The sequence below is a fragment of the Ochotona curzoniae genome, unplaced genomic scaffold, assembly GCF_017591425.1.
Source record: "Ochotona curzoniae isolate NIBS_2020 unplaced genomic scaffold, NIBS_Ocur_1.0 scaffold_3208, whole genome shotgun sequence".
NCBI classification, from domain to species: Eukaryota; Metazoa; Chordata; class Mammalia; order Lagomorpha; family Ochotonidae; genus Ochotona; species Ochotona curzoniae.
Window position 1 is genome coordinate 32,954,259 of NW_024467106.1, and position 25,887 is coordinate 32,980,145.

At 44.7% G+C, this 25,887-nt stretch overlaps 1 protein-coding gene across 1 annotated transcript in view; it reads right to left on the minus strand.

Annotated features, from left to right (window-relative positions):
- Positions 1-4,142: 4,142 nt before the first annotated feature.
- NFX1 (nuclear transcription factor, X-box binding 1) overlaps positions 4,143-25,887 on the minus strand; it is a 49,744-nt gene continuing 27,999 nt past the window's right edge. The window contains exons 12-24 of the mRNA XM_040963709.1: positions 24,868-24,947; positions 23,907-24,015; positions 22,642-22,761; positions 20,744-20,823; positions 17,093-17,323; positions 16,065-16,138; positions 14,775-14,876; positions 14,046-14,087; positions 8,696-8,794; positions 8,217-8,283; positions 7,038-7,183; positions 6,260-6,364; positions 4,143-4,681 (exon numbers count right to left, since the gene is read on the minus strand). Of these exons, the coding sequence (XP_040819643.1) occupies positions 4,609-4,681; positions 6,260-6,364; positions 7,038-7,183; positions 8,217-8,283; positions 8,696-8,794; positions 14,046-14,087; positions 14,775-14,876; positions 16,065-16,138; positions 17,093-17,323; positions 20,744-20,823; positions 22,642-22,761; positions 23,907-24,015; positions 24,868-24,947 (1,328 nt within the window). The 3' untranslated portion in view covers positions 4,143-4,608. The remainder of the gene's footprint in view (positions 4,682-6,259; positions 6,365-7,037; positions 7,184-8,216; positions 8,284-8,695; positions 8,795-14,045; positions 14,088-14,774; positions 14,877-16,064; positions 16,139-17,092; positions 17,324-20,743; positions 20,824-22,641; positions 22,762-23,906; positions 24,016-24,867; positions 24,948-25,887) is intronic.

Sequence of the window (25,887 nt, forward strand, 5' to 3'; positions counted from 1 at the left end):
CTAAGAATTCTGTAATCTACTGGGGCATTGTTTGCCCCTGTGAGATGGCCTTTGCAACAACCAATGTGAGCTTGGGAGTTAGTGTTACTGATAATGTCTTGGTGAGTAGGCCTTTAACAATTTACACACAGGAGTACAATTAAACCCGTACTGCTTCTGGGCACCTTATTGTGTGCCTTCCCCTTGTCCTGGAATCTGGCTCAGACATGTAGCATGCCTTTTGGGAAATGGCTTGATAAGAATCTTACAAACTAATGAAGTGATAGGAATATGAGCTGAAACTGCTTTGGCAAAAAAAAAAAAAGTTACTGAGACCTTAAAGGTTAGCCTGTCCTTGCAACTCTTTGGAGCATAGAAAATGTAGCTGTCTTAGCCACTTTTATAATTTTTTAACCAGAGGAATTATAGGGTGATTTTATTAATATTATGAACTTTTGATTATTGTTTATTTACGAGGTTATAGAGCCTGCAGTTGAATGGGGATTTAATGTTTGAAACTTTGTCTTGGATCATTGTTTTTTTCTCTTTTGATGTTTCTCCCATTAAATGATAAGTTGTGGAAATAGAAATGTAGTGGGAATGTATTACTAATTAGCAGGTAACCACATGTGACTTGGCCTTGGAGTCCTGGCTGTCGCCTAATGGATACTAAAGAATGAATGATGGCTTGCTTTGAAGAAACTGATTATAGTAACTTACAGAATTAACTTTAAGAGCACCTGGTTGACCATGAAGTCAAAATTAATTGAACATCTGTGCATACTGGCTTAGTAAAATCAAACATTTGTGCTGAGGTTTGTGATGTGTCTAAGTAAATAAAAAGGCCAGTTTCCTCGTGAGCTGTTATAAGAGGGCACCAAGTGACAGTGCCCGTATCTTTCTTTATCACTCTACACACCCTTCTCGAGCTCCTAACTCGGCTGGAGCTGGCCTCTGGCAGCTGACTCCCTGGTTAATTTACAGCACCAGCAAGACTATGGGTGGGGAGATGAGCCCCATGTGGAGGTTCCCTGACTGGGAATGATGTGGATTCTGTGCTTGAAGTGTTGACACTTCTCAGGAACAGGGCGTCAGATCTTCCAACCCACAACCCCCAACCCTGTGTACCTTGTACTGACGAACCTGTGGACACACTTGCACTCACTCCTGAGTGGGGCAGGCCCATGTCCTGGCACATGGCGGCCGGGCAGCTCAGCAGAGGAACGACAGGGGTGGCAGCACACCCCCTGCGGTGCTCTTCCAGCGGCCTCTCTCCAACCCACTGGGTTCCCTGTGCTGCCTTCACTTGCTCCCCCGTGGTGTGGGGGCCTTGCCGATCCTGGAAGGCGTCTGGTGTGCATCCACAGTAGCAGGGCCTTTGCGGTGACTGTTCCTTCTGCCCACAGCTGCTTGCCTCTCACTCCCAATCCCACCCCCAGGTTTAGTCTGTGTATCAGTAAAGAGAAAGCAGTATTTAGACAATGAAAATGTGACCAGACACCACCCCCGTCAAACATTGTGCCACAGTGGGTTAAACCTTGGCTTGCCATGCTGGCATCCCAGGAGTGGTGATCTGTCCTTGCTGCTCCACCTGTCTAGCTCCCCAATAGTGCACCTGGGAAAACATTCAAAGATGGCTCTAAGGCTTGGGCCCCTGAACCCACATGGGAGACCTGGATGGAGTTCCAGCCTTCTGGCATTGGCCTACTTCAGTCCAGGCAGTTGTGGCCATCTGGGGAGTGAACCAGAGGACAGAGAATCTGTCTCTCCCCCTTTCTAAGTCTTTCAAATAAATCTATATATTAAAACAATTTTCTCAGAGCTTTTTAAGTTAAAAATATTAATAGACAAAAAACCTCCCTTGAGCGTCCAAGTTTGGGGACACACTGCCCCCTAGTGGCCCCTCTAGGAAAAGCCCATCTTTCAGAGCATTTACAGGTATTGCCTTCACTGGGACTAGTTCTCATGTGGAGCCTCCCCACCTTGCAGGGACCCCAGGCTGAGTCTCAGGAGCTGTCCCTGCTATTTGTGTGGTGGTGAACACATGATCAGACTAGGAATTTTAGATCGCCATCTGTTCACTGACTCATCTCTGGCTTTCATTTTCCTCTGGTGCTGAACGGAGTGGGAATATACACTCCCTTGGACTTTGAGCCTGCTGCATCCGAAGTACTCACTAGCTGTCACCTGCAAGGACAGGTGTGGGCAGCAAGTGGTCGGGTGCTCAGTTCCCTCCCTGATCCCCTAAGGGTTTTTACAGACTCCAGAGGCTTGACTTGCTGGGAAACCAGGTTATTCCATCCACAGTGGTGCATGTGGTCACAACTTTGACAGATAGATGTACACAATATCTTTTGCAAACAAACGGCCCAGGAGCAGGCAGTTGAGATTCCAGTCGTTCAAGTGGGTTTCCTGCACTGCCTGCACCCATGCCCTCAACCCCACTGAGTACACCTTTAGGGGAAGCCAAACAGTGACTTTACAAGGCCTGGGGACAACAGGGAAGGACCTGCAAGTGCATTCTCAGGGGAAGCCAACTGTAAAGAAAAACAGTCAAGGTTATTTTATGATATGGAAAAATCTCTTTTAAGTCTTTTAAGTCTTAAACCTTCACTTCAATGTCCACGAACAAAATGTTAAGTCTCACACAAAGTCTAAATATTTACTCTCTGGCCTTTACAGACAATATATACTGACTTCGGCTGGCCATGCTGCTCCAGGCATACGGATATCAGGGGTTCTCTGTGAACAAACTGACCCCCTTTCCATCTTTGCAGCCTCACCACTCTAGGGCCCTTCAGTTCCCCGCCTGCCCTGGACAATTCACTTGCAAGCCCCGCAACACACCACAGGTCCAGGATGTCTCCAGCTGGCCACCTGCCTTCCCCAGGCAAGCTTGTTCCTTCTCCCAACAGCAGCTTCCTGGGCCAGGCCTTAGCTCCAGGGCATCTTCCCATAACCCTCCTCAACCACAAGCTCTAGCCCAGCCCCAAAACTGGGCCTCAAAATACTCCTCTCTGGGCTCGTCAGCACTTGGTAAGAGGTTACCAAAATATTTATGCTGGATTGAGCAACATCTGGGGAAGAGGGTTCACTGCATGACCACCTGTACATCAGGTCACACTGGCTTCACATAGCCCCAGCAACAGGCTGGCACACGTGCACACACACCAGAAGGGGCCTGCTGAGCATTCTCCCCTTACCTGAATAGCAGCATGGAGAAGCATGCTCACATATTTCCTGACTCCAAACATCCTTCTTCCAGACTTGGAGCACTTATGGTGGGTCAGGCATGACCAGCTACGCCCCTGGCACTGTCTTCACCACAACCTGGGGATGGTACGGGCAGTATTCATTCCACTCTACCAAGGGGGAGAGCACCTGCCTCCTGCTTCAAAGATTGTCCACAAATTCAGAGGCTTCCTGTTGTGCACGGTGCCACTGATGCTGTGCCAAATGCACGCTGGTTTCTCATTCCTCTCCAGCTGCCTGTCCCTGCCACTGGACCTGATGCCTTGACACTGTCTGGGGGCGGGCCCACGGCCACGATGAGTCTTTCTATGAAAATCTAGTGATTGTGTTTGTGACCCTGCTGGTACATTGTGGACTTGTGGTTTATCGCAGCAGAGGCAGTTGCTTGAAGTCTGGTCTCCAAGCCAGAGGGGAAGTCAATGCAAACAGGACCAAACTAAGGTAAGTGTCAAAGCAGCCACCAATGGAAGAGTTTAAAGAACAGCTCAAGCGGGCACCTGGACTGTCCATACCTTTCAACATTCAAAGAGAAGTCCAGAGCTCAGGGCATGGCAAGCGAACATGTCTGCTGAAAGCCTAGGAAAAAGTAACACAGGATGGTGTGGACGTGCGACTCTTTATCAAGCAGAGAGGAGTTAGGGCTACATGGGTCTGTTCAGAGCCCAGTGTGAACCTGGAAGGACATGCTTGCTCTGTATCATCTCCCATGAGAAGGGATGGCTCAACTAACACTGCACAGGCTTGCTGAAATAGTCTGAGAAACACCAGGGGTTTAAGAAAATGGAATTCTATAATGGAATCTGACCCTTCTCCTACGTCTACAACAGACAGAGCTGGGAATCACAAACATAGAGCCAGTCAGATTTCCTTCTCAGAGTTCTTGGCCAAAGAACTGGCTTGGTATACACGTGTACCAATTCCACGCTGTGTATTTCAGATGGAGAAATCAACAGTGCCTTTCTACAGATGGCATTCAGTTAGGGTAAAGCAAACAGGGTCTGTGTGGCATTCCATGTATGTCAGGACGACCAAAAACTGGTGAGACAATGACTAAGGTGCCACAAAGCAGATTTCAGGCTAAAATTCTGGTTTGTCCAAGGAAAGTCCAACATTCCCCCAGCCCTCAGAGCAATCACAGTGACAGTGAGAGAAGCCTCTTCAAATACAGGACTGAACGGCTAGTGATTGCACAATGAGGGGATCTGGTCACACAGACAGACACACGAGGGTGTTTCTGACCCATTCATGCTCCGCATGTGTCAGGAGATGGCGCGTGTGGCTGGGATTCCCGCAGACAGAGCGAGTGTGACGGGTCTGCCGGCGAACAAGCATCCACTGCAGCTCCCCTCGCTGTGACCTAAGTGCATCTGGATCTGTTCAGTCTTGGACATCAAAGTAGTCAATCACCGGCTCCTTGGCCACTCTCTGTAGATGACTGCTGCCAGGGTTCCTGTAAAGCCGACAAAGAACAGCTCATCACTTCTCTGTGGGGAAACAGATGGAGGTCCTGAGACTGTGAAGCTCTGATAAGCTAGCAAGGCAAATGTAAGCTGGGAAATGGTCGAAGTCTGGTGCCAGACACACAGAAACTCATTTTATGAGGGGTCCTCAAAATCTTCATGGAAAATGCGCATTGTGAAAAACACTACACATGGATTTCAAAACATTTCTGCATGAAACACACTTATCTTTTAGTTCAATTTCCACAAAATCCTGAAGTATGCTCATATTAATGTTCTCTTGGGACATGCATTTGGCATGGTGGTTAAGATGTCACTTGGGATGTGTATTTCCCTTATCTGAGTGCCTAGGTTCAAATCCTAGCTCTGCACTTGATGTCAGCTTCCAGCCAATGTGCACCTGGGAGACAGCAGGTTACAGTCTGAGTGGTTGGGCCACCCCAACCACCCAGGAGGCCTGGAATGAGGTCAAGCTCCTGGCGTTAGCCTGGCCCAACTCTGACTACTATCAGCAGTTGGGAGTAAACCAACAGATGGGAACATTGTGACTGTCTCAAAGGAACAAAATAATAATAATATTATTATCTCAACTGCAAAATATTGCTTACTAAAGTTAAAAAAAAAAGCATGCAAAGGGAAAAAAAAAAGAAAAGACAGCCTGCTATAAACAGGTCAACAACATGTGGTTATGTCTAAGAGGCACTGGCCACGGCTGTGGCCATGTCTTGGAATATGTCTCATGTTTCTAAAACCACTGCCTATGAGGATCTGTAGACCAAGCTGACTGGGTCAAGTGGAGTGGGTCCTGACCAGCTACACTGCTCCAGATGCTCTGTGCTGAGACCGTGCTCAACAGATACCCACTGCCAATCTAGTCACACGGCAACTCCAACTGCCTATTGGACACTCATTGGTGACTTGGCAATCACCAGTCATCCTTCTGGAGATTCTGTGCAGGACCCACAGAAGAGGCATTGTTAAGTCTTCCATGTGGCAGCCAGAACAGGAGCAGGGACCCTCTGGGCTTCAGAGCATCTTTCAGCTCAGTTTCCTTGCTCGTAGGAGGGCAGCTCTGCTCCTCCTGATAAGAGGCAGAGAAGAGACGTGAACAAACTCAGCAGGTTTGCTATTTGCTAACCTGTTTCTTTGCTCTTTAAGTCACAAAATGTGTTATTATAAAAATGACTCAAATTACAGGGAAGTAGAGCAAAACATCGAGGTCCTCATACTCCCCCTCCCATCCCCATCACTGAAGGTCCGCACCCCAAACCCCACTTCTATCTTCTGAGTAACCGAGATGTTCAGACTGAAACCATGTGGCAACGCAGACTCATCTGCTTGCCGCCATTTACCTGTGGAAGCTACCAACAGGGTCCGTTCCCCCAGTGGGGGAACTGAGCAAAACAAATAGGAACCTTAGGACCCCTCCCACTTGAATAAGTGTGTCCAGCAGCTCAGTCAAAAACATAATACCCAAAGGCCAGGCCTGAAGCCACCGATGGCCAGGCCAGCCTGTGCTGCCTTCTCTGAACGACAGGTGCCTGGAAGAATTGCTGCAGAATCCTTACTTGTCCATCTGATGCCTGTGGTGAGCAATTGGTGGTGGCGGCCTGGTCTGCATCTCCCTTTCGAGGACTGCTGTCAGCGTGGTAGGAGGACAAATGGACTTCCCTCTGACAGAAGGCAAAAACACAAGGCATTGAAAAACAAGGCTCATTTGTGCAGTTAGGTAGACAGTCAGGCACTGCCTGTGGCTCTGGAACATGTGCTGCTGAACCTTGCGATATAATCTGTCTCTTCCCAGGCAAGCGACCCTGCATGTCACCCTGTCCTGCCCCTGCACCTTTGGTAGACCTGTTCCCTGCTTCCTCTCAAGCCACACTGGCCTGTTCTTCATTGGCAAGTTCCTACTCTCTGACGGGGACCCTAGTCCCCACGCCCTTCCCAACTCAACACCACCGCTTCAGCTGGCCTTCTACTCTTTACAGGGATGCCTACAGTCAGAGACCAGCATTTTTTCGGTTTTCATTATGCTAGTAGGATGGAGCCAGAAGTAGTTGGAGGGAGGCACAGCAGACAAGTGGGGAAACAGGGCAGAGGTGGGGCTCAGGCACTTGGTACCGCCCGGGCAGTGGAGCTGGCATCTCCGGCCTCTGCATCTCTAAACGGGAGGCCTGCCCTCTGCTCCCCAGCTCTGATCTTACGGTATCCAGGAAGGACTGTCCCAGAGAAGCAGGTTTTCCTTTTCCTTGTTCAAGAGGGGGAGAGCAAATACCAACACACTCTGCTCCCTGGGTCCTGTGTGCCCTTCTGACAGTTCTTCCTGTGACAGCAAGATCAACCCACCTGATGGCAGTGACCACAACATTGCGCTTTGGTTCGCTGTCATAGCTCACACTCTCCAGGCCATAAACTTGGGCCAGGTCATGGATGAGGCGGCGGTGGTCTCTGTTCATGGGAGGGAAGCAGTGGCTTCTCTTACTGTTCTTTCCCTGTTTTGAGGGAAAAGATGACTGCTTGATAACATCACCGTGAAAACACAACTCTCCTTACCACTACAGCAACCCGGGTTAGTAAGGGGTGACTGCAGTCCAGAGGTTTGCAGCAGGCAACATTTTATTAACTGCCCAGCAAGGCCCGGGGGTAGGGGGAAGGAGATAAGAGCTTAGGCACTTCTCACTTCTCTTTTGTCTTCCATCTACTCTGTAAGCCACATTTGTGACACCTGGAAAGGGCTTGGGAACAAAGTGCAAGTAAACAGGGACTTGGGTGGACAGGGCAATAATTTCTCCTGACATGTCCTGCAACATTCCCATACAATGACTAAATAAAACAAAGACTTGTTACATAAGAATATCTCACTCCTTATGAAAGTGTGTGCTACACTGAAAACCATGCACACACACAGAGACACACAGGCACAGACACAGTTTCCTCATCAGGAGAGGAACGACGTTTTCCATCTCCTCCTTCATTTCGTTCCTATTAGGAAGCAGGAACACAAAGGGGGAAGGGAAGGGCACGGGGAGGGGATGAGAAGGTGTGAGGAAAACTTTCCTCATGAAAAATGGCGAGAAAGCAGCCCCTCGTGCCTGCCACCAACCCCACTGGGATGCGGACTGGGCAGCGCTGGCTGCTGGTGCCTTTGCCCGATGAGCGGTGGCTGCTCCAGGACAGACAGAGCACTTCGCTGGATGTCCACCTTTCCTACAGGCTTTTCTCTTCCCAGGTGTCAGGGCAACAAATACCCGGTGTGACAGGAGAGCACACAGGTCTGCAGGGACCTGGGGCCTCCTATGGCTCCCATCACTCAACGTGACAGCAGAGACATCGCTGCAGCAACTGAACTGTGACACGCTCGTATGGGGAGCATAGCGGCTGGGATTTTAGAAACGACTAAGAAGTTGTAACTTTCCCTGTTACTACTCTAGGCTGACAATATTTCTGGGACTTGGTTGTTGTTGTTGTTTAAGTCAAGCTGGTCTTAGGAAAAAAAAAAGTCTATTTGGATGTTGTGACTTCAACCTTATTCACGGCCTCCACGAGTGTTTCCATTTCCTTCTCAATGTCACTGACAAACTTTAAGTCTTTTCTGAAATGAGAAAACATCACAGTTAATTTAATCTGTTCTTTTCTTTCAGAAACCCTTTTCACCAACCTTCTGACCATAAAGTGCCAACAATGGACAAGGCTGGCAGAAAACTGAAGAGGTCAGGGACTGTCAGATAATAGAAGGTCAGCTTTAATGGAACAAAGGAAGGGGAAAATATATGAGGGAGAAGAATAACAGAAACAGCCAGGGCCACGCCTCCAAGGTTTCCAAACAGTTTCAGTTCTTCAAAAACTGGAAGTTTTGGGAACCAAGAATGTTATTAACTGTTATATATCTCAACAACAGATAAACTTGAACTGGCCCAATCATACAAAGAATACATATTACATACACCATCTTAAAAGATCAATCACTCCCATGAGCTACAATTAAGAGTGGGTTAGTTACATACCTGGCATCATCTTTCAAACTATCACTAAATTTTGACCCTGAAGAACGTACGTTGAAAGGATCAGAATCTTCACTGATATCAAATGCCTCCGCCAGCCTCCTGAAAGTGTGAGAGAGGTATACCAAATAAAAGGAACACAGAGGGAGGGAAGATGCTTTTTCTTAAAATTTAATTTTTACTTAAATGAGTTAGAGTCAGTGAGTGAGCATCTGAGAGATCTTCCATTTGCTGCTTCACTCCTCAAATGGCTGCAATAGAGCAGAATCATTCCAAAGCCAGGAGCCAAGAGCTTTGGCTTGATGTCCCATTGGGCACAGGGTCCCAAAGCTTTGGGCCATTCTCTACTGCTTTACCAGGTCATAAGTAGGAAACTGGATCAGAAGTGAAGCAGCTGGGACAAACAACCGGTGGCCATATGGGATACTAACACTAAAGGTGGAAGATTAGCGTGCTATGCCATTTGTAGCCAAGGGCCCTGGGAAATGATCTTAAACAGCAATCTTTCTTAAACAGCAGATCCCCAGTGGATGCCTCAAACCATGGATAGTACTGAATCTATAAGGCACCAGTGTGCAGTACAGTGTTAAGCTGCCATTTTTGACATTGGCATCCCAGGAGTGCTGACTCAAGTCCTGGCTGCTCTGGATATTAGCTTCTTGCTAATATTTCTGGGAAGGCCAAAGATGCACATACTTGGGTCTCTGCTTCCTATGTGGGAGACCAGAATGGAGCTCTTGACTTGGGACCAACCTTGACTGCTGTGGCCATTTAAGTAAACTATACCATCCAAACAAATATTTTTCAAGACCTTATCCATACACTGTTCTTTCTCATATTTATATACATTTGATAAAGTTTAACATATAACCTAGTCACAGTATGAGATTAAAAACAATAACTTGTCAAAGATAGTCACAACTTAACCACATTTTTTTTTATTAGCTGGGGGATATTTCAAAACTTTTTCACTTTTTTTGGGAAGACTTATTTATCTGAAAGGCAGAGTTATAGGGTGGGCAGGGTGGGGGGAGAAAGAAAGAGAGAGAGAGAGAGAGAGAATCTTGTACTACTGGTTCACTCTCCAAATGGCTCAAACAACCAGAGCTGTATTGGTCTGAAGCCAGGGGTCAGGAGGTTCTTCTGGGTCTCAAGCACTAAAGCCATCCTCCAGTGCTTCGCCAGGTACATTAGCATAGAGCTGGGTGGAAAGTGGAGGAGCTGGGTCGTGAAGTGGTGCCCAGGAAGTAGCTTTACCTGCTTGGCCACAAGTGGGAAATTTTTACCTTTCATTTACAGGATACAATTTATGGCTTCTCTCAGGCATGTCTGAAACACGGTTCTTGCCCTCTGAGGTCATTATTAAGTAAACAAGGGTTACCGAACACAGACACTGTAATACCGCCACGATGTGATGGCCTAGACAGTTGCTAAGTGATTCATGGGCGGACAGTGCACAGGAGCAACATGGATTTGCAGGACAAAGGGATGATTCATGTACCAAGTGGGACAGTGTGAGATTTCATCATGCTATTTAGAATGGCACCCAAGTTGAAACTGTTGAGTTAGTGTTTCCTGGAATTTTCCATTAAGTATTTTCTGGCTGTAGCTGACTAAACATTGAACCCACAAAAATGAAGAGAGGGGACTATTACAGTAACTCAGAGTAACCACCAAGTCCAAAGTTTCTGCACATTAAGTATATCAGCAAACTTGAGACATATTCTTTAAATGGAAAGGTGGATATACAGAGGAGGAGAGACAGAGAGGAAGATCTTCCGTCCGATGGTTCACTCCCCAAGTGATTGCAACGGATGATGCTGAGCCAATCCAAAGCCAGGAGCCAGGAACTCTCTTCCTGTTCTCCCACGTGGGTGCAGGGTCCCAAGGCTTTGGGCTGTCCTCCACTGCTTTCCCAGGCCACAAGCAGGGAGCTGAATGGGAAGCAGGGCCACTGGGACTAGAATCGACGACCATACAGGATCCCAGTGTGTGCAAGGTGAGGACTTTAACCACTACATTATCGTGCCGGGCCCTTATTTCCTTTTTTTATTTGACAGGTAGAGTTAGAGGAGAGACAGAGATCTTCCATTCACTGGCTCATTCCATAAATGGCTGCATTGATTAGAGCTGGGCTGGTCCAAAGGCTGGGAGACACAAGTTTCTTCTGGGTCTCTCACATGGTACAGGGACCTCCACTGCTTTCCCAGGCCACTGGCAGGGAGCTGGAGGTGAAGCAGCTGGTAACAGAACCGGTGCCTATGTGGAACACTGGCAGGACAGGTAAAGGTTTAGCTTTTATATTACAGTGCCTTCCTCCCAGCAAACCAGATATTAAAGACAAAATAACAGCTTGGAACAAGATGCATTACTGTGATTATATAAGGAAATAGACAAAATAGATCTGAATGGGTCTGAGTGAGCCACAGATTCATCACTGGGGACTTGGAACAGGTGGGGAGTGGAAGATGGGGGAAGGGGGTATGTCTGAAATGTTACTGGGAGTGCTCCATGACGCCGACCTTCTCAGAAACTTAATTTACACCTAAGATATAGCAAACGGACATAGCAATACTGAAAAGCTTTATAATTTTTATAAGTAGTTGCAATTACACATGAAATTTCACATCTTTCCTCCCTCATCTTTATGTAACTAAAATTTCTCATGCTGCTTTTGCTGTTTTACTATTACATAATCTTCTATTACATAATTTACTTAAATAATTCCCCATTTAGCTTGCTTCCTTTAATTACAGTTTCCTCAACACTGCAAGTGACAAGATCTCTGTATAAAAAGTTTTAAAAATTATTTTCCTGGAGCCTGGTGCGATAGTGTAGTAGTTAAAAGCCTTGCCTTGCATGTACCAAGATCCTATATAGGTGCTGCTTCCGATTCTGGCTGCTCCACTTCCCAACCAGCTCCCTGCTCGTGACCTGGGAAGGCAGTCGATCTTGCATCTGCATGGAAGACCCAGAAGCTCCTGGCTCCTGGCTTTGGATTGGCTCAGCTTCAGTCATTGTGGCCGCAGTGAACCAGCAGACAGAAGATCTTTCTCTCTGTATCTCCTTCTCTTTATATCTGCCTTCCCAATAAAAATAAATAAATCTTTAAAAATAAGAATTTTCCTGAAAAATGGTTTCAGGTGTGTGGGCTCTAATGTTATTATGAACATAATATCTGACCAATGCTGCCCAAGTGGTTTCCAGAACATTTTGTGTCCTAGCTGGCATCACACATTTCATGGTATTTCCATATTTGGCAATAGGGTGAGTTACATCTTTTTAAAAACTGTTACGATGTAACTTAAAAAATTTATTTATGTAAAAGGCACAGTGATATAAAGAGGAAATGACAAAGAACACAGATAACTCCCACCCACTGATTTGCTGCCCAAATGTCCACAGCAGCCACAACTGGGTCAGACCAAAGCCAGCAGCCTGGAACCATCTGGGTCTGTCACGTGGGGAGCAAGCACCCAAGTAATCAGGTCACTTTTCACTGTTTTCCCAGGTGCATTAGCAGGGAAGTGGATGGGAAGTAGAGCAGACAGGTCTAGAACCAGCATCCGTATGGGATGCCAGCCCCTACACACTTTTAGAGCTCATATTCAGGACGAGGTTCTAGGATTTAGAGCTCCAACTACTACTCAGTACTGTCCCCACCACATACAGGTTAATGTTCATACTCTGGAGACCTACTATGCAGTTAGTACATTTCTGAAAACTCAGGACTTTAATTCACATTTGACAGGCACATTCCAATTGCATTTTTTAAAAAAAGATTTATTTATGTTTATTGTAAAGGCAGATTTACAGATAAAGGGAGACAGAAAGATCTGTCTACTGGTTCACTCCGTAAGTAGCCATAACAGCTAGAGCTGAGCTGATCCAAAGCCAGGAGCCAGGAGCTTCTTTCAGGTCTCCCATGTGGGTGCAGGGTCCCATGGCTTTGAGCCGTCCTCTATTGCTTTCCCAGGCCCCAAGCAGGGAGCTGGAAGTGGAGTAGCAGGACAGGAACCAGCACCCACATTGGATCTTGGTGAAGATTTAGCCACTGATCCATCACACTGGGCCCTCCAACTACAGTTCTTAAAAAGGGTAGGTTGTTCACACAGCTGTGCACAAGTTGCCATTGCAGTCAAACTAAGGAAAACCTGGTTTATTATTATTGGTCATTACTTTACTTTCTACACATTTATGCACTAAAGAATCACTGATGAAAATCATTCAAAGTCAAACTTCAAGGTAAAGCAAGGTATACATCCTGCTAAATCCCTGTAAGAATGGCTAAAATTAGACCAATTTCAAGTATAAAAATGTGTAGTAAACAGGAATCACCATTGTGCTGGAATGGTCTTAAGGAAGTGTTAAGTTGGTATAACACTTATTACTGTTTGGCACAATCTACTAACACTGATTCATATACATACCCTGTTAATAAGTAATTCTCCTAAATTTATATCCAATGGAAATGAGTATGTACATACAGCAAGCAAAGGGATGCTGTAAATATCATTCATTATTTGTGATATCTCAATATTGATAACAGTTGAGACTGGTGCACGCTAATCCTCCTGTATGGTTTTTGGTTGGAGTCCCAGCTGCTCCACTTCTGATCTAGCTCCCTGTTTATGAACTGGGGCAGCAGCAGAGGATGGCCCAAGTGCTTGGGCTCCAGCACCCATGTGGGAAACCCAGAGGAAGCTCCTGGCTTTGGATCGGCTCAGCTCTAGCCTTTTTGGCTATTTGGGGAATGAACCTGTGTTTTTCTCTCTGTGAATCTCTCAATAAAAATCAATAATCTTTAAAAGGAAACACAAACTACACAATGTCATCATTCGCATAAAGCTCAAAAATAGACAAAATTAACCTAAAATGCTAAAATCAGGAGACAGATTAAACTTTGGTGGCACACAATGGAGGAGCTTGGGGTAATTTCTCAATTCTTGCCCTGATTGCTAGTTACACTGCTATATTCATTTCATGACTCACCAATTTGTACACAATTAATGCAATTAATTAATTAACATAATTAAGTATTATTATACTTTAGTACAAAAATTCCCTAAGCATTTTTAAAACCTTCTCGCTAAAGTTGGAATCAGGAAGTTGGCTGATCACTGAATTAAGTGTGCTGTGGCTTTTGATGCTTGCATCATGCCCCTCAGTTCAGTTTCTGCAATTACCTGAGTGTTGAATGCTCAGACTACTCAGATCCTGCCCATCATGTGTCCCTTGCAGTGACAGCAGGAAAACCTAGAGTGGGTGCTGAGTGAATGCTGACAGGCAGCTTCCTCCCATGACATCACAGGGTTCGAAGGAGGAGAGAACAAGCAGCTGAAATTATACTCACTTTTTTCTTTCCAAGGCCGAGCACTCCTCATCACACTCCAGCCTTGACAAGCAAATGAAAAAACATCGAGTCAGGGCACAGGCTTACAGCTTCCCTCACTAGGTTTGGAAGCTGAGCTGAACACAGAGCAGACTCATGCTGCCAAAGCACTTCTCTGCAGGCATCAGTGGCCTGTGAGGCCATCGGGTTTCAGGTTTCATTAGCAACAATCTCTCCCTGCTGCCCTTCCTCCCCACCACCCAACCAGGGAATTTCATCTTCTCCCCTACGTCCTAATCAAGGGAAGGCTGGAAGAGGCCCCTTCCAAGAACAGGCAGGCAAGTCTCCTTGGAGGAGTCGAGCAGTCTACTAGGTGGGCCTCCTGACTATTTCCTGGGTGCTCAGCCTCAAAAACACTGCCTAGTGCCCCTCTGATAGCCATGGCTCCCATTCAAGCCACTACATCCATTCTGTTTCCCTGTTGTTCTGTAGGGTCGGATAGGGCTTGACGCTGGTTACTCTACAATGCTGGAGTGAGGCCTGGTAGTCTCTGCTGGTCTCTGCTATACACTGAGTTGGGATCACTGGGGTTGGAACATCTTAACATCAAACATTTGCTGAATACCTGCTGTGTGTGTGTGTGTGTGTGTGTGTGAGACTCTCCTGTGGGGGAATTAAGATAATTTCTGCCCTCTAGAAACTCAGTCTAACTGCAACAAGCTAGTATTTACACATATTTTAAAAAATTACCTGGCTTGTTGAATTTCCTTCTTGGTAATAAGCTTGCTGATCTCTACTGAATCACCAAGTTGCATGTCTGTTATCTTAGAGGCCATAGATATAGCAGCTATCCTGAAATACAATAGAAAAAAAAAAGTTACAAGAATCTCCCCATACTGGGTACACAAAATACTCCAAAGAAATTCACCATGTGATAGTTGGAGTAGATTTGTAAGCCCATCTATTAAGAACTTGTACATGTCTGTGATATGCCTTCAATTACAATTTAAGCAACTGCACAGAAAGTGATGAAGTAACTCAACTCTCAGGCCCATGCCAATGCCGCACACCAAGGAGGCTTTCAACCCGGCTCATCTGCGCCTCATACTCCTCAAAAGTCTGAGGGCCAAAACACATCTCATCGGAGATGCTCAGGCCATTCAGCCCCTAACAGCTCCACCTCTGCAGGCAGGTTCCTGTAGGACCATATCAGGTGTCAAGACTCCAGGAGGCTGCAAAGATACCTCACAGAACAATGAGAAACCCTCACACCAGGGAACGAGCAACCAGGCTGCACCCAACCAGAGGTGGGCTGTTTATCTTCCCCTTCCATGCCATGGTGCCATAAGACCCAAAGCTGGAAAAATGCAGAGACAGAAAGGAGGAAGGAAGAGGAAAAATAATGTTTATTTTATAAATAAAAGTTAATGTAGAAAAGATACATAAAGCCTTTTTAGAAAATATTTATTTTATTTATTTGGAAGGCAGAGTGACAGAGCAAGACAGAGAGATCTTCCATCTGTTGGTTCACTCCCTAGATGCCTCCAACAGCAGACAGTGCTGGGCCAGGCTGAAACCAGGAGTAAAGGAACCCCATCTAGGTCTAACATGTAAATGTCAGGTTCAAGTATCACAGGATTTGCTGCCTCCCAGAAGGCAGAAGGTATTAACAGGAAGGTGTATCAGAGAAAGAATAGCTGAGATGTGAACCAGCACTCCCATCTAGGATGTGGCTTTGCAAGCAATAGCTTAATGCCCTTTACCATGATGCTTACCTCAGAACCATTTTTTGAGCCAGAGAAATCAAATGTAAAAAAATCCAGGGTTGATGTTACGGTACAGGGACAAAGCTCCTGTGTGTGAGCCTGGCATTCCACACCACAGTGCTGGTTTAAGTTCGGCTACTTTGCTTGCTTCTTTACCTTGCCTAGTTGGGGAGTGAACCACTGGGTCAAAGTCACCCTCTGTCATTTTGCTTTTCAGATACATCTCGAAAACAAACAAAAAACCCCAAGGTCAACGTGTAGGAAGATCACTAACCTTTGGTAAGTACTGGACGCTTCAGAGCAAATCACCATCTCTTTTCTTCGTCCACATTCACACTGTAGCTCCACCTGCAACAAGATTAGCCGGGAGCGACTTTCAGCACACAAGATCCATGTGAACAGCAGGCTTCATTTAAAAACTTTTCACATATCAAAACCATGTAGCTGACAAGCTAGAAGGGATGTGTTCTATCCACAAGGCCACTTTCTGCAAAGTGCTTCAATTCTTAACCTGGTCTAATGAGGCAGGCCTAGAATGAAATTTTACCACTGACCCAGCAAGGTGGACAGTTAACCCAGATCAAAATAGAGGCAAGCCAATACCTTTACTGTTTACATGCTGGTCGTGGAGTGGGGGTAGGAGGGTTGCTTCACCCTCAATCCAGGCTACACCACCTCAGTTGTAACTAATCATCTGAGTAATCATTTGCTGAGTATTTATCCCACCAAACTGACAGGGACTACGTATTTTTTTTTCAACGGTTTAGCTTCAACATCTTGTGCCATAGACATTTACACATTCTGCTGAATATACGGAGCTGACAATACTGATCAAAGGCTGACAGACCGTGGTCAGTTGGCACTGGGTAAAAGACCACATCAAGCTAGACAGAAGTATGTATGACTGGAGCAGCATTCAGCTATGACTGAGTTGTCTTTTTCTCACACTGGAGTACCTGGGTTTGGTTTCTGGCTGACTTCTGACTGCAGCTTCCTACTAACGCACATACTGGGGAACAGAAGTGCCGACTCGAGTAACTGGTTTCCTGCCACCCATGTGGGAGACCTGGAATGAATTTCTAGCTTTGGCCTGGCCCCATCTGGGAGTGAATCAGCAAGTGGGAGACTGCTCTCTCTTAAAAAACTAGGAAGACTCAGAAAACAAAAAATAATCTGTACACTGATGTCACTGGTTACAGTTCCTTGCAACCAGGAACTCCTCACGAAGATGCAAACAGTTCTGATCCACCAGCAGCTTCAGAACCACAATCAGTGCCCCTATCAGGAGCCAGCACTACCCACCTTGGCTTTACAAGCAGTCACAGGGCAGGGTGAGCTGGTGTGGCAGGGGGCCATGCATGGGTGGCCACAGTCGGCTCTAGGAGTGGAACAGGGCTGCTTGCAGGCCTCATCCACAAGACACTCTCCTTTGTGACATAGTCTCTGACACTTGTGCATACCACATGGTAGTGTGGCACTGCAGGGCAATCCGCAGGATATATCAGTCAGGTGACAGGGGATGTTGCTACGTAGCTAGGAGAGACAGAAATATAGACTTTCATCTCGGTGTGAGACTCAGGATGAGTTTTAACTTTACCTTAACACATTTCTCAATTTATAAATGAGCATATTTTTTTTAAAGTTTTTTTATCTGAAACAAAATGCATTTGATTTTCGAAGTCTGACAGGTTAGTCTGAAAAGGAAACAAGAACGCGACACGTGTAATATTAATTTTCCAGGGTTGGTAACAGGCACACAGAATCAGATAACCAGGAAATATTTTGGGGGAAAAAAAAAGGCCATCAGTGCTGTGGCATAGCTGGTTAAGCCACTACTGGTACTTTCAGACACAGGCATCCCATATGAGTGCTGTGCGGTCTTAGCTGTTCCACTTCTGATCCAGCTCTCTACCAATGAACCTGGAGAAGCAGTGAAAGACAATTCAAGTTCTCTGGCACTGCATTCATGTGGAAGATCTGGATGAACCTCCTGGTTCCAGCCTGGCCCAGCCATAGCTGTTGCATACGTTTTGGGGCTGGATCAATAAATTCAAGATGTCTGTCTTTCCTTCACTCTTATTATAACTCTGCCTTTAAACCAAATCAATATTGGGTTCAGTGTGGTAGCACAGTCAGCTAAACCTCAATCTTCAGCGCTGGCATCCAATATGAGCATTGATTTGAGTTCTTGTGGCTCCACTTCCCATCCAGCTCCATGATAATGACCTAGGAGAGCAGTGGAGGATGGCCCAATGACTTGGGCCCCTGCTCTGCCATGTGGGAGACACAGAGGAAGCTACTGGCTTCTGGTTTCTGACATGCCCAGCTCTAGTTCCTGTGGCCATTGGGGGAACAAACCAGTAAATGGAAGATCTCTGTTTTTTTCCCTCTAAGTAAAATAAATAATTCCTTTTGAAAAAATAAATCAATTTTAAAATAAAAAAAGGAAAAGAAAAACACCATGACAAATTATTAGGATGAGATGATTTCTCCCCTCTTTTTCAAATTGCTAAGGTGCTGAACTGATAGATCAGCCCTCTTCTATCCTAATGTGTAGGGGCTCACCTGATTCAGGGTTCTGAGACTGAAGGTAGGGCTCTTTCATGGAATTAATTATTCATAATTAATTCTTGTATGCCTCAACTGATGGTTGCCAAAGTTTTAGAGTGCCCAGTTATTTAAAAAAACTAACATGTGGACTAGGCATAGGGCCATGTGCTTAAGGTACCTGCTAGGACACCTATGACTCACACCAGAGTATCTGAATGTAACTCCTGGGCCCAGCTCCTGATTCCAACTTCCTGCTAATGCAGACCCCAGGAGGCAATGATGGTGAATCAGATAGTTGTTCTGCACATCCACCTATGAGATTTGGATGAGGCTCCGGGCTCAACTCCAGCTCCCTTTCCACCATGTACATCCTAGGAGTAAAGCAGATGTGCACTCACTCTAGCTTCCAGATCAATTCCCTGCTTTTAGGCTTCCCCGCTGCAGAAAACAAGTATTGGACTTCTACTCTGTGGGACTAAACCTTACTCTTTATTATATTTACTCAAATTCTTTCAAGAACTCTCAAAATGAATATATTTCTACACCAGTGACACGTACCTTCCACCCTTGAAGAGTCCTCTGAAAACTACGACATGTGGTTGCCACTGACTTTTGGTAGGGCATAGTTCCCATTCAGGAAACCTGTACTTGATGTTACTGTCAGGGTACCAGGGCAGTTTGCGCAAATCCTCTGCTCTTTCATCTTGTCCCCACATTATTCTTCCCAGCATCCTTTTAGGTGTTACTTCCTTCAGTAGCGCTTTCTTGGGTGGGCTCCTGCCTATCCCCCTCAGCACTCTTTGTTTTCTGTTACTGCCCACTTACATGTCTGCCTCCAAGGCCACAGGAAAGCTTCCACCAAAGCCATCATGTCAGTTTTGTTTGTTTCTGAATGAATGAAACTTAGCACATAACAGTTTCTCAATCCACATCTGCTGAATGAAGTATGACTAACAAATCGACAAGATGTGTCATGAGCCACAGAATAAACTTACAGAGGAAGAATAAATGCTAAGGTCTGTGACTTGAGAACTACCACAAAAAAGTTTAGAAAAATATGCTCATCAAGATAAGAAAACAATACTGACAGCATGTTATTACAGGCATCAAGAGCTTCAGGAACTGCTGGCCAACATATTAGGAAGAAAACTAAGCAGGTTACAAAACAGTGTAATCATAATCACAGAACAGAAGAGGATGCAACACACATGCCTGGTAAATGGCACACCAGAACGTTGAAGACTTCCTTCTTGGTAGCAGAGCTATAATGAACCTGCCACTTTAAAATTCACACACACAAAATGTTTTGTTATATTTCATTTTCTAAATATTGTTTATCTGAAAGGCAGAGTGGTACCAAGAGAAAGGGGGAGACAGAGGGAGAGAGCTAACCCAAATGGCCACAATAATCGGGACTGATCCAAACTGAAGCCATGAACTTTAATCTCCACCATGACCTATTTCAGAATTTTCAGTATTCTAAATAGCTACAGTTGACAATGCCAAATACAGTTTACAAGTTCAGAATAAAAGTTCTGGAGCCTACACTATGCATGGCAGGTTACGGCACCACATGGACCCAGCATCCCTCATGGTTACTGGTTAGAATCCTGGTTATTCCAATTCTGATCCAGTTCCCTGTTCATGCACCTGAGAAGATAGTGGAAGATGACCCAAGTGCTTGGGTCCCTAAAACCCACATGGGAGACTTGGGTGAAGCTCCAGGCTCCTGGCTTTGGTCTGGCCCAGTCCTGGCTATGTGGCCATCTGGAGGAGTGACCCTCTGGATACAAGATCCATCTCTTCTCTCTCACTCTCTCAAACTCCTTCAAAATGAATGAATGAACGAATAAAAGCCCTTTGGGACACTGGAAACCTGGAAATGAGAGACGAACAGAAGGCACTTCAGCACAGTGGTGACAGTGGGAAGCTGCAGAGGGCTTAGAGAGAACAGGGGTAACAGGTGGACAATCCCGCCTTCACGCTAATGGTGCTCTCCCTGAAAGGGCTTGGTCAGGCCAGCAACCTCTGCCCATACTGGTTAACCTAGAGTCTGACTAGGTGTAATTATACTCCAAATGATACCTTACTCTATGATGCTATTTCTGTGACACTCTGGGGGAGAAAAAAAAAAAAGGTATAGTACTGAGACAGACAACAAATAATTCACTGGTTGTCAGATCCTGGAGAGCTAGGAGAGAAGGTTACAGAAGGTGTGAACAAATGTTTGGGGATGAATGAACTCTTACACCTTGATTGTGATGTGATAACAAGACTAGATGTGTACTTTTGTTAAAAGGCACAAATCTAGAAGGCAAAAATGGTGGAAATGATGAGCCAAACAACTCTGATGCAATCAAATCATGAATTTCTGGCTGGAACAATGAACACAAGAAAACCTACCTCATGCTTACCCATGCACCACTTCTGGGTTAGAAAAGTACAAGGGGGACACTTCTCCTCACTGTGACAAGAATGATACACTGCAAAAAAGACAAAGCAATCAGTGGGAAGAATTTCTGAAGCCACAAAAACTAAAATCCATGCTACAAATGCCATGTGATAACTTTCAAATTCAGGAATTAGGAGTACCTTTTATTTGTTTTACTTTAGTTTCTATTTACTCATCTTCATTTTATTTGAAAGGCAATGAAACAGAAAGCAACCTCTCATCCACTGGTTTACTCCCCAGATGTCTGCAATAGCCAGGCTGAAGCCCGGAACTTGGAACCTGGAATCCATTCAGGGCTCCCACAGAGCCTGCAGCCAGTCAAGAACCTAAGCATCATCCACTGCCTCGGGATGTGCTTCAGCAGGAAGCTGAATCAGAAGCAGAGGTGTTAGCTGGAATTTGACCCAGGTACTCTAACACAGGATGCAGGTATTCTAATACCTTAGCGGCTGCATCAAACCACCATCCAGAAGTACTTTCCAAAATGGTCACAGCAAAGTAAAAAGTTGTTACCTTTCTATCACAATGCTGAAGAACTGAATATGAGGTGGTAAAATAAACTCAATGGTGGTAGCAAGGGTGGGGGTTAGATATGCCAAGACAAACAGAGATGGAAGCATCTTTTACTCCATCCCTTGCAGCATAGCCTTTGCAGCAGTCTGCCCATTCCAGCATGACAGTATCTTGGCTCTACTTACACAGCAACTGTTCACTTATCTCTGCTGTTTAGTTCATCTAAATGCCTCAGATAACTTCTTTCAAATTTTCTACTGCCACTTAGGGGAAGTTCATCTAAACTCATCCTCTGTCTTCTAAATTGTTTCCTGCTAATTCAGCTCGTAGGAGGCAGCAGTGATAGCTCAAGTGGTTGTATTTTCATGACCTATGTGCAAGACATGGATTGAATTCCTGGCTTCTGGCATTAGCCCTGCCTGGCTACTGTAGGCATTCAGAGAATGAATCAGCAGGTAGAAGTTTTCTGTTTCTTCACCTCAAAAAAATTTTAAAAAAAAAAAGATTTATTTATTTTTTATTGGAAAATCAGATTTATAGAAGTAGAAAATACAGAGAGAAAGATCTTCCACCCGCTGGTTTACTCCCCAAGTGGCCACAGTGGCCAGAACTGAGCCAATCCAAAGTCAGGAACCAGAAGCTTCTTCTGGGTCTTCCACACAGATGCAGGGTTCCAAGGCTTTTGGCTATCCTCTACTGGTTTCCTAGGCCACAAGCAGGGAAACAGAAGGGAAGTGGGGCAGCTGGGACACAAACTGCTGCTCATAAGGGATCCTGGTGCATGCAGGATGAGGATTTCAGTCACCACTGCCTCAAAAACTTTAAAGACATTTAAAAAATCTATATTGTAGAAAAACATTCACTATGGTGCTGGTATTCCAAATGAAGGCTGGTTTGAGTCCCACCTGCTCCACTTTCAGTCTAGTGTCCTGTCCATGTGCTTGGGAATGTAGCAGAGAATGGTGCTGGGTCCCTGCACTCATACAGGAGCTCTGGATGGACTTCCAGGCTCCCTGCTGTGACTTCCTTGCTGCTGTGGCCATCTGGGGAGTGAATGAGCAGATGGCAGATCTGGATGCTACCTTCATTCTAGGAAGGCAAACCTGCACATGAAGACCCTAATAATATACTCTACCTGCTGGGGTATCCTTCAACCCCTTAGCTACGTCTGACAACCAAGAGTAAAGCAAAAGAGGGCACTGTGACTCCTAGTGTGGCTCAGACCACAGCCCCACTTTCATAACAGCACCCATCACAGCACTCAAACGTGACATGGCAGCTTCCCAAATGCGAGGGTGTGAGCAGGCTGTGAGGTGCAGTGGCAAGGGGGCCTCACCTGGATGGTCACATTCGTGCATCCTGGCACAGGTCTGGGTACACTCAGGGGGTCTAGTGCCACAGGGAACTGGTGGATAGATCACTGACGCACCACAGTGGCAGGTCAATTCATCAAAACCTGGAGGAATAGCAGGTGAAATAAAATAACCCCTAGTGAGTTTGGGATGTGCACACACATGTTCACACATACATATTATTCACTGGCAGTTTTAGAAGGAAATCTGGGAGCTGAGTTCCTTTTCTGTTTTCTTTTTTACATAAAAGGGTTTTTATTTTATTAAGGTTGAGCTGATTACAAAGGCATGGACAATACATAATGTTGCATTTACCACTCTGAGCCTGACGGCTTTCCAATACTTTTTCACAACACGTTTCTGATTTGACTGAAGTTTTATTAATGACTGTGATTTTAGCACTGTAATATGACATCTGTCAACATTGTAAAGATCTGCATAATTCACTGAACATTTAATTTCCAAATGATCAATGTATACTATTAGATATGAGTAAAAAGATACAGTCAAAGCACAAGACAGAGCAGTGAAATTTATGTCACAGAGAACAAAAGCAAAAATACTGATTCCAGTATTTCCTGAAACAAGATTCAGTTCTGGTGCAATATCACAGAAGAATATCCACAGTTATTTCAAAGAAATCTTTAAAATACACTTTCCTTTTCAAATGAGCTGTGAGGCTGAACTTTTCAATTATATCACACAATAGATGAAAAACAGAAGACTAAATTTAAATACATAAATTCTCATATATGAAAATTCAGTTACCTTCTATTAAACTAGGCATCCACTATTATTATTTTCATGGCAAGTATTATTTACAAAAAGTGATTATTATCTTTAAATGAATAAAACAATTATGTTTTTGAATTCTCAGCTCCAAACGATAATACAGTAGACTTAGGTATAAATAACTCATATAAAAAGAGCTTTTGGGGGGGTCCTCATTTTTTTTCTAAAATTGTAAATAAGTCCTAAAATCAAGTTGGCAAGCTGCTACTAAAAATGCAAAGAACGCTGAGGACAGAACCGCGGTAGGTAGCAGAAGAGAAATTCATGAGTGAACCAGTCCGCATTTCAAGATCACTGCTCACATCTCATTTCATACATCCAGGGACTATAACAGCACCAGAAAGAGCTTCTTTGTGCTAACATGTCCAGAATACTAAGGCTTAGTTCAATAAATCATATGAATCAAAGTAAAACTATTTCTGAATTTCTAGGAAACTCTTATAGTAAAGACACCGACTGGCTTGCCAGCACGTCTGGCAGTTCCCACGATGACAAGGTTCTTCACACCTATGAAGGCCACAACGGAGTTTTCTCCCACAAATCAAGGGACACTTGTGCTCCTTATCCTGGGAAGAGAGAGTTACATTTGTTCACAGACTTGTCTCCATTTCATGTGTTGCTTAAACAGCAGTAAGTTTAACAGGTTTGACATGCATGGATCAAATGATGTTTGAAAACAGCATCAGAATATCCAGGGACAGGGAGTATGCACGATACAGGTGAAAACAAGGCTAGATGAGAGCTGGTGGTCACTTCAAGAGCAGGCTGTGTGCAGGTGCAATATACAGCTCTGCTTTGATCTGGTTGAAGTGCTCCATGCCAAGAGGTACTCAAAGCTCACAAATCTTGGTATTTAACACAATTCCATCACTCTACCTTGTAAATATACACATTTTAATGTAACAACTATGTGTCTTACACACATATGTAAATGTGTAAGTGTACTACTGTGCTGTTGATATTGTTTAAAAATGTATGAACACACATGTACACACATATACTTTTATATATATGTTCTCTTGTTTTATACATGACAAGAAAATACCTCTAATAAGTTCCACAGATGTAAATATTACAAATAAATGAAACTTGTTGTTTTACCAAATACCAAACTCATTTTGCGTCCTGGCCTGGCCTGAAGAGTACTAACCAAATCTGAAGGATAACCTGGCTGGTCTCTACACTCTCATTACCTAGTCTGAGGGCCTGAGGGTTCCTGGATGCCCCAGCTGACTGCTCAACCTGGCCAAGGCCTAAGAAGGCCTGAGAGAGTACAGGGACTGTGCAAGCTCTCTGACTAGCATGTAGGTCTTTGCACAGTGATTTTTAAACCTGGGCTGTATTCCAGATGGCCGAGGCTTCTACAGCCCAGCCATGAGGATTGGAGTCTGAAGACACCTAACGGTAAGTCCACTTACCACACAGCATATCTCATTACACTTATGCCGTCCACACAACCGCTTCTTGTTACATCGCTTGTCACACATAAATGTAGCATCTGTCATGGACAATTAAAAAGAAAAACAGGCAAAGGGATATGAATAGTGAACCAACAATCATCTGATTATAGACTGAAAAAAATAAAAAGGTAATAATATAAATAATTAATGGTGAAAAATATATATTAATACACAATTTTCATTCATCAAATGATCAAAAATAGAAAATAGCAAAACTGATTTAATATATGGAAAGGATAAAGTAATGAAGAAAAATGGAAACTCATACAAAGCAAATATAAACAGAGCAGTAAGTATATTAAAGAAGTCAGTAGTGGTAGGTGTTGTGGAGCAAAATAGGCCACCTCTTGTATCACATGTTGAAGTGCCTGGGGTTGAGTCCTGCCTCTGTTTCTGATGCAGCTTCTCAAAAGGCAGAATGTGATGGCCCAAGTACGTGGGGCTCCTGTCTCTCAGGTGAGACAACCAGACAGAGTTCTGAGCTCCCGCCATCAACCTGGCCCGGCCCCAGCTGTTGTTGAGAATTTGGGGGAGTGAACTGGCCAGTGGAAGAGAAAATACTAATTAAAGACAAATCGTTTAGCATCAATCTAAATTCAGAGAGAAAAAAATCTCCTAGCATGTTTACACATCCACACCCAACAAATTATCGATGGTGATTTCATCAGAAGAGTTGAAAGAAGACCTAGGCATAAAAAATGAGGTGAAGGTATATTTTCATTTTATAATATACATACACGTGTTTGAGTACACAAAAATTATATTAATTCTGTAATTTTCACAAATTATGTATTTTTATAGCATTAAAACTTTTTTTTTAACTTATATATTTGGAAGGTGGAATTAGAGAAAAATCTTCCATTCAGTAGTTTACTCCCCCAACAGCCACAATGACTGGAGCTGTGCCTGGCCAAAGTCAGGAGCTAGGAACTTTTGCCAAGTCTCCCACATGGATCTAGGGGCCAAAAGTTGGGCCAG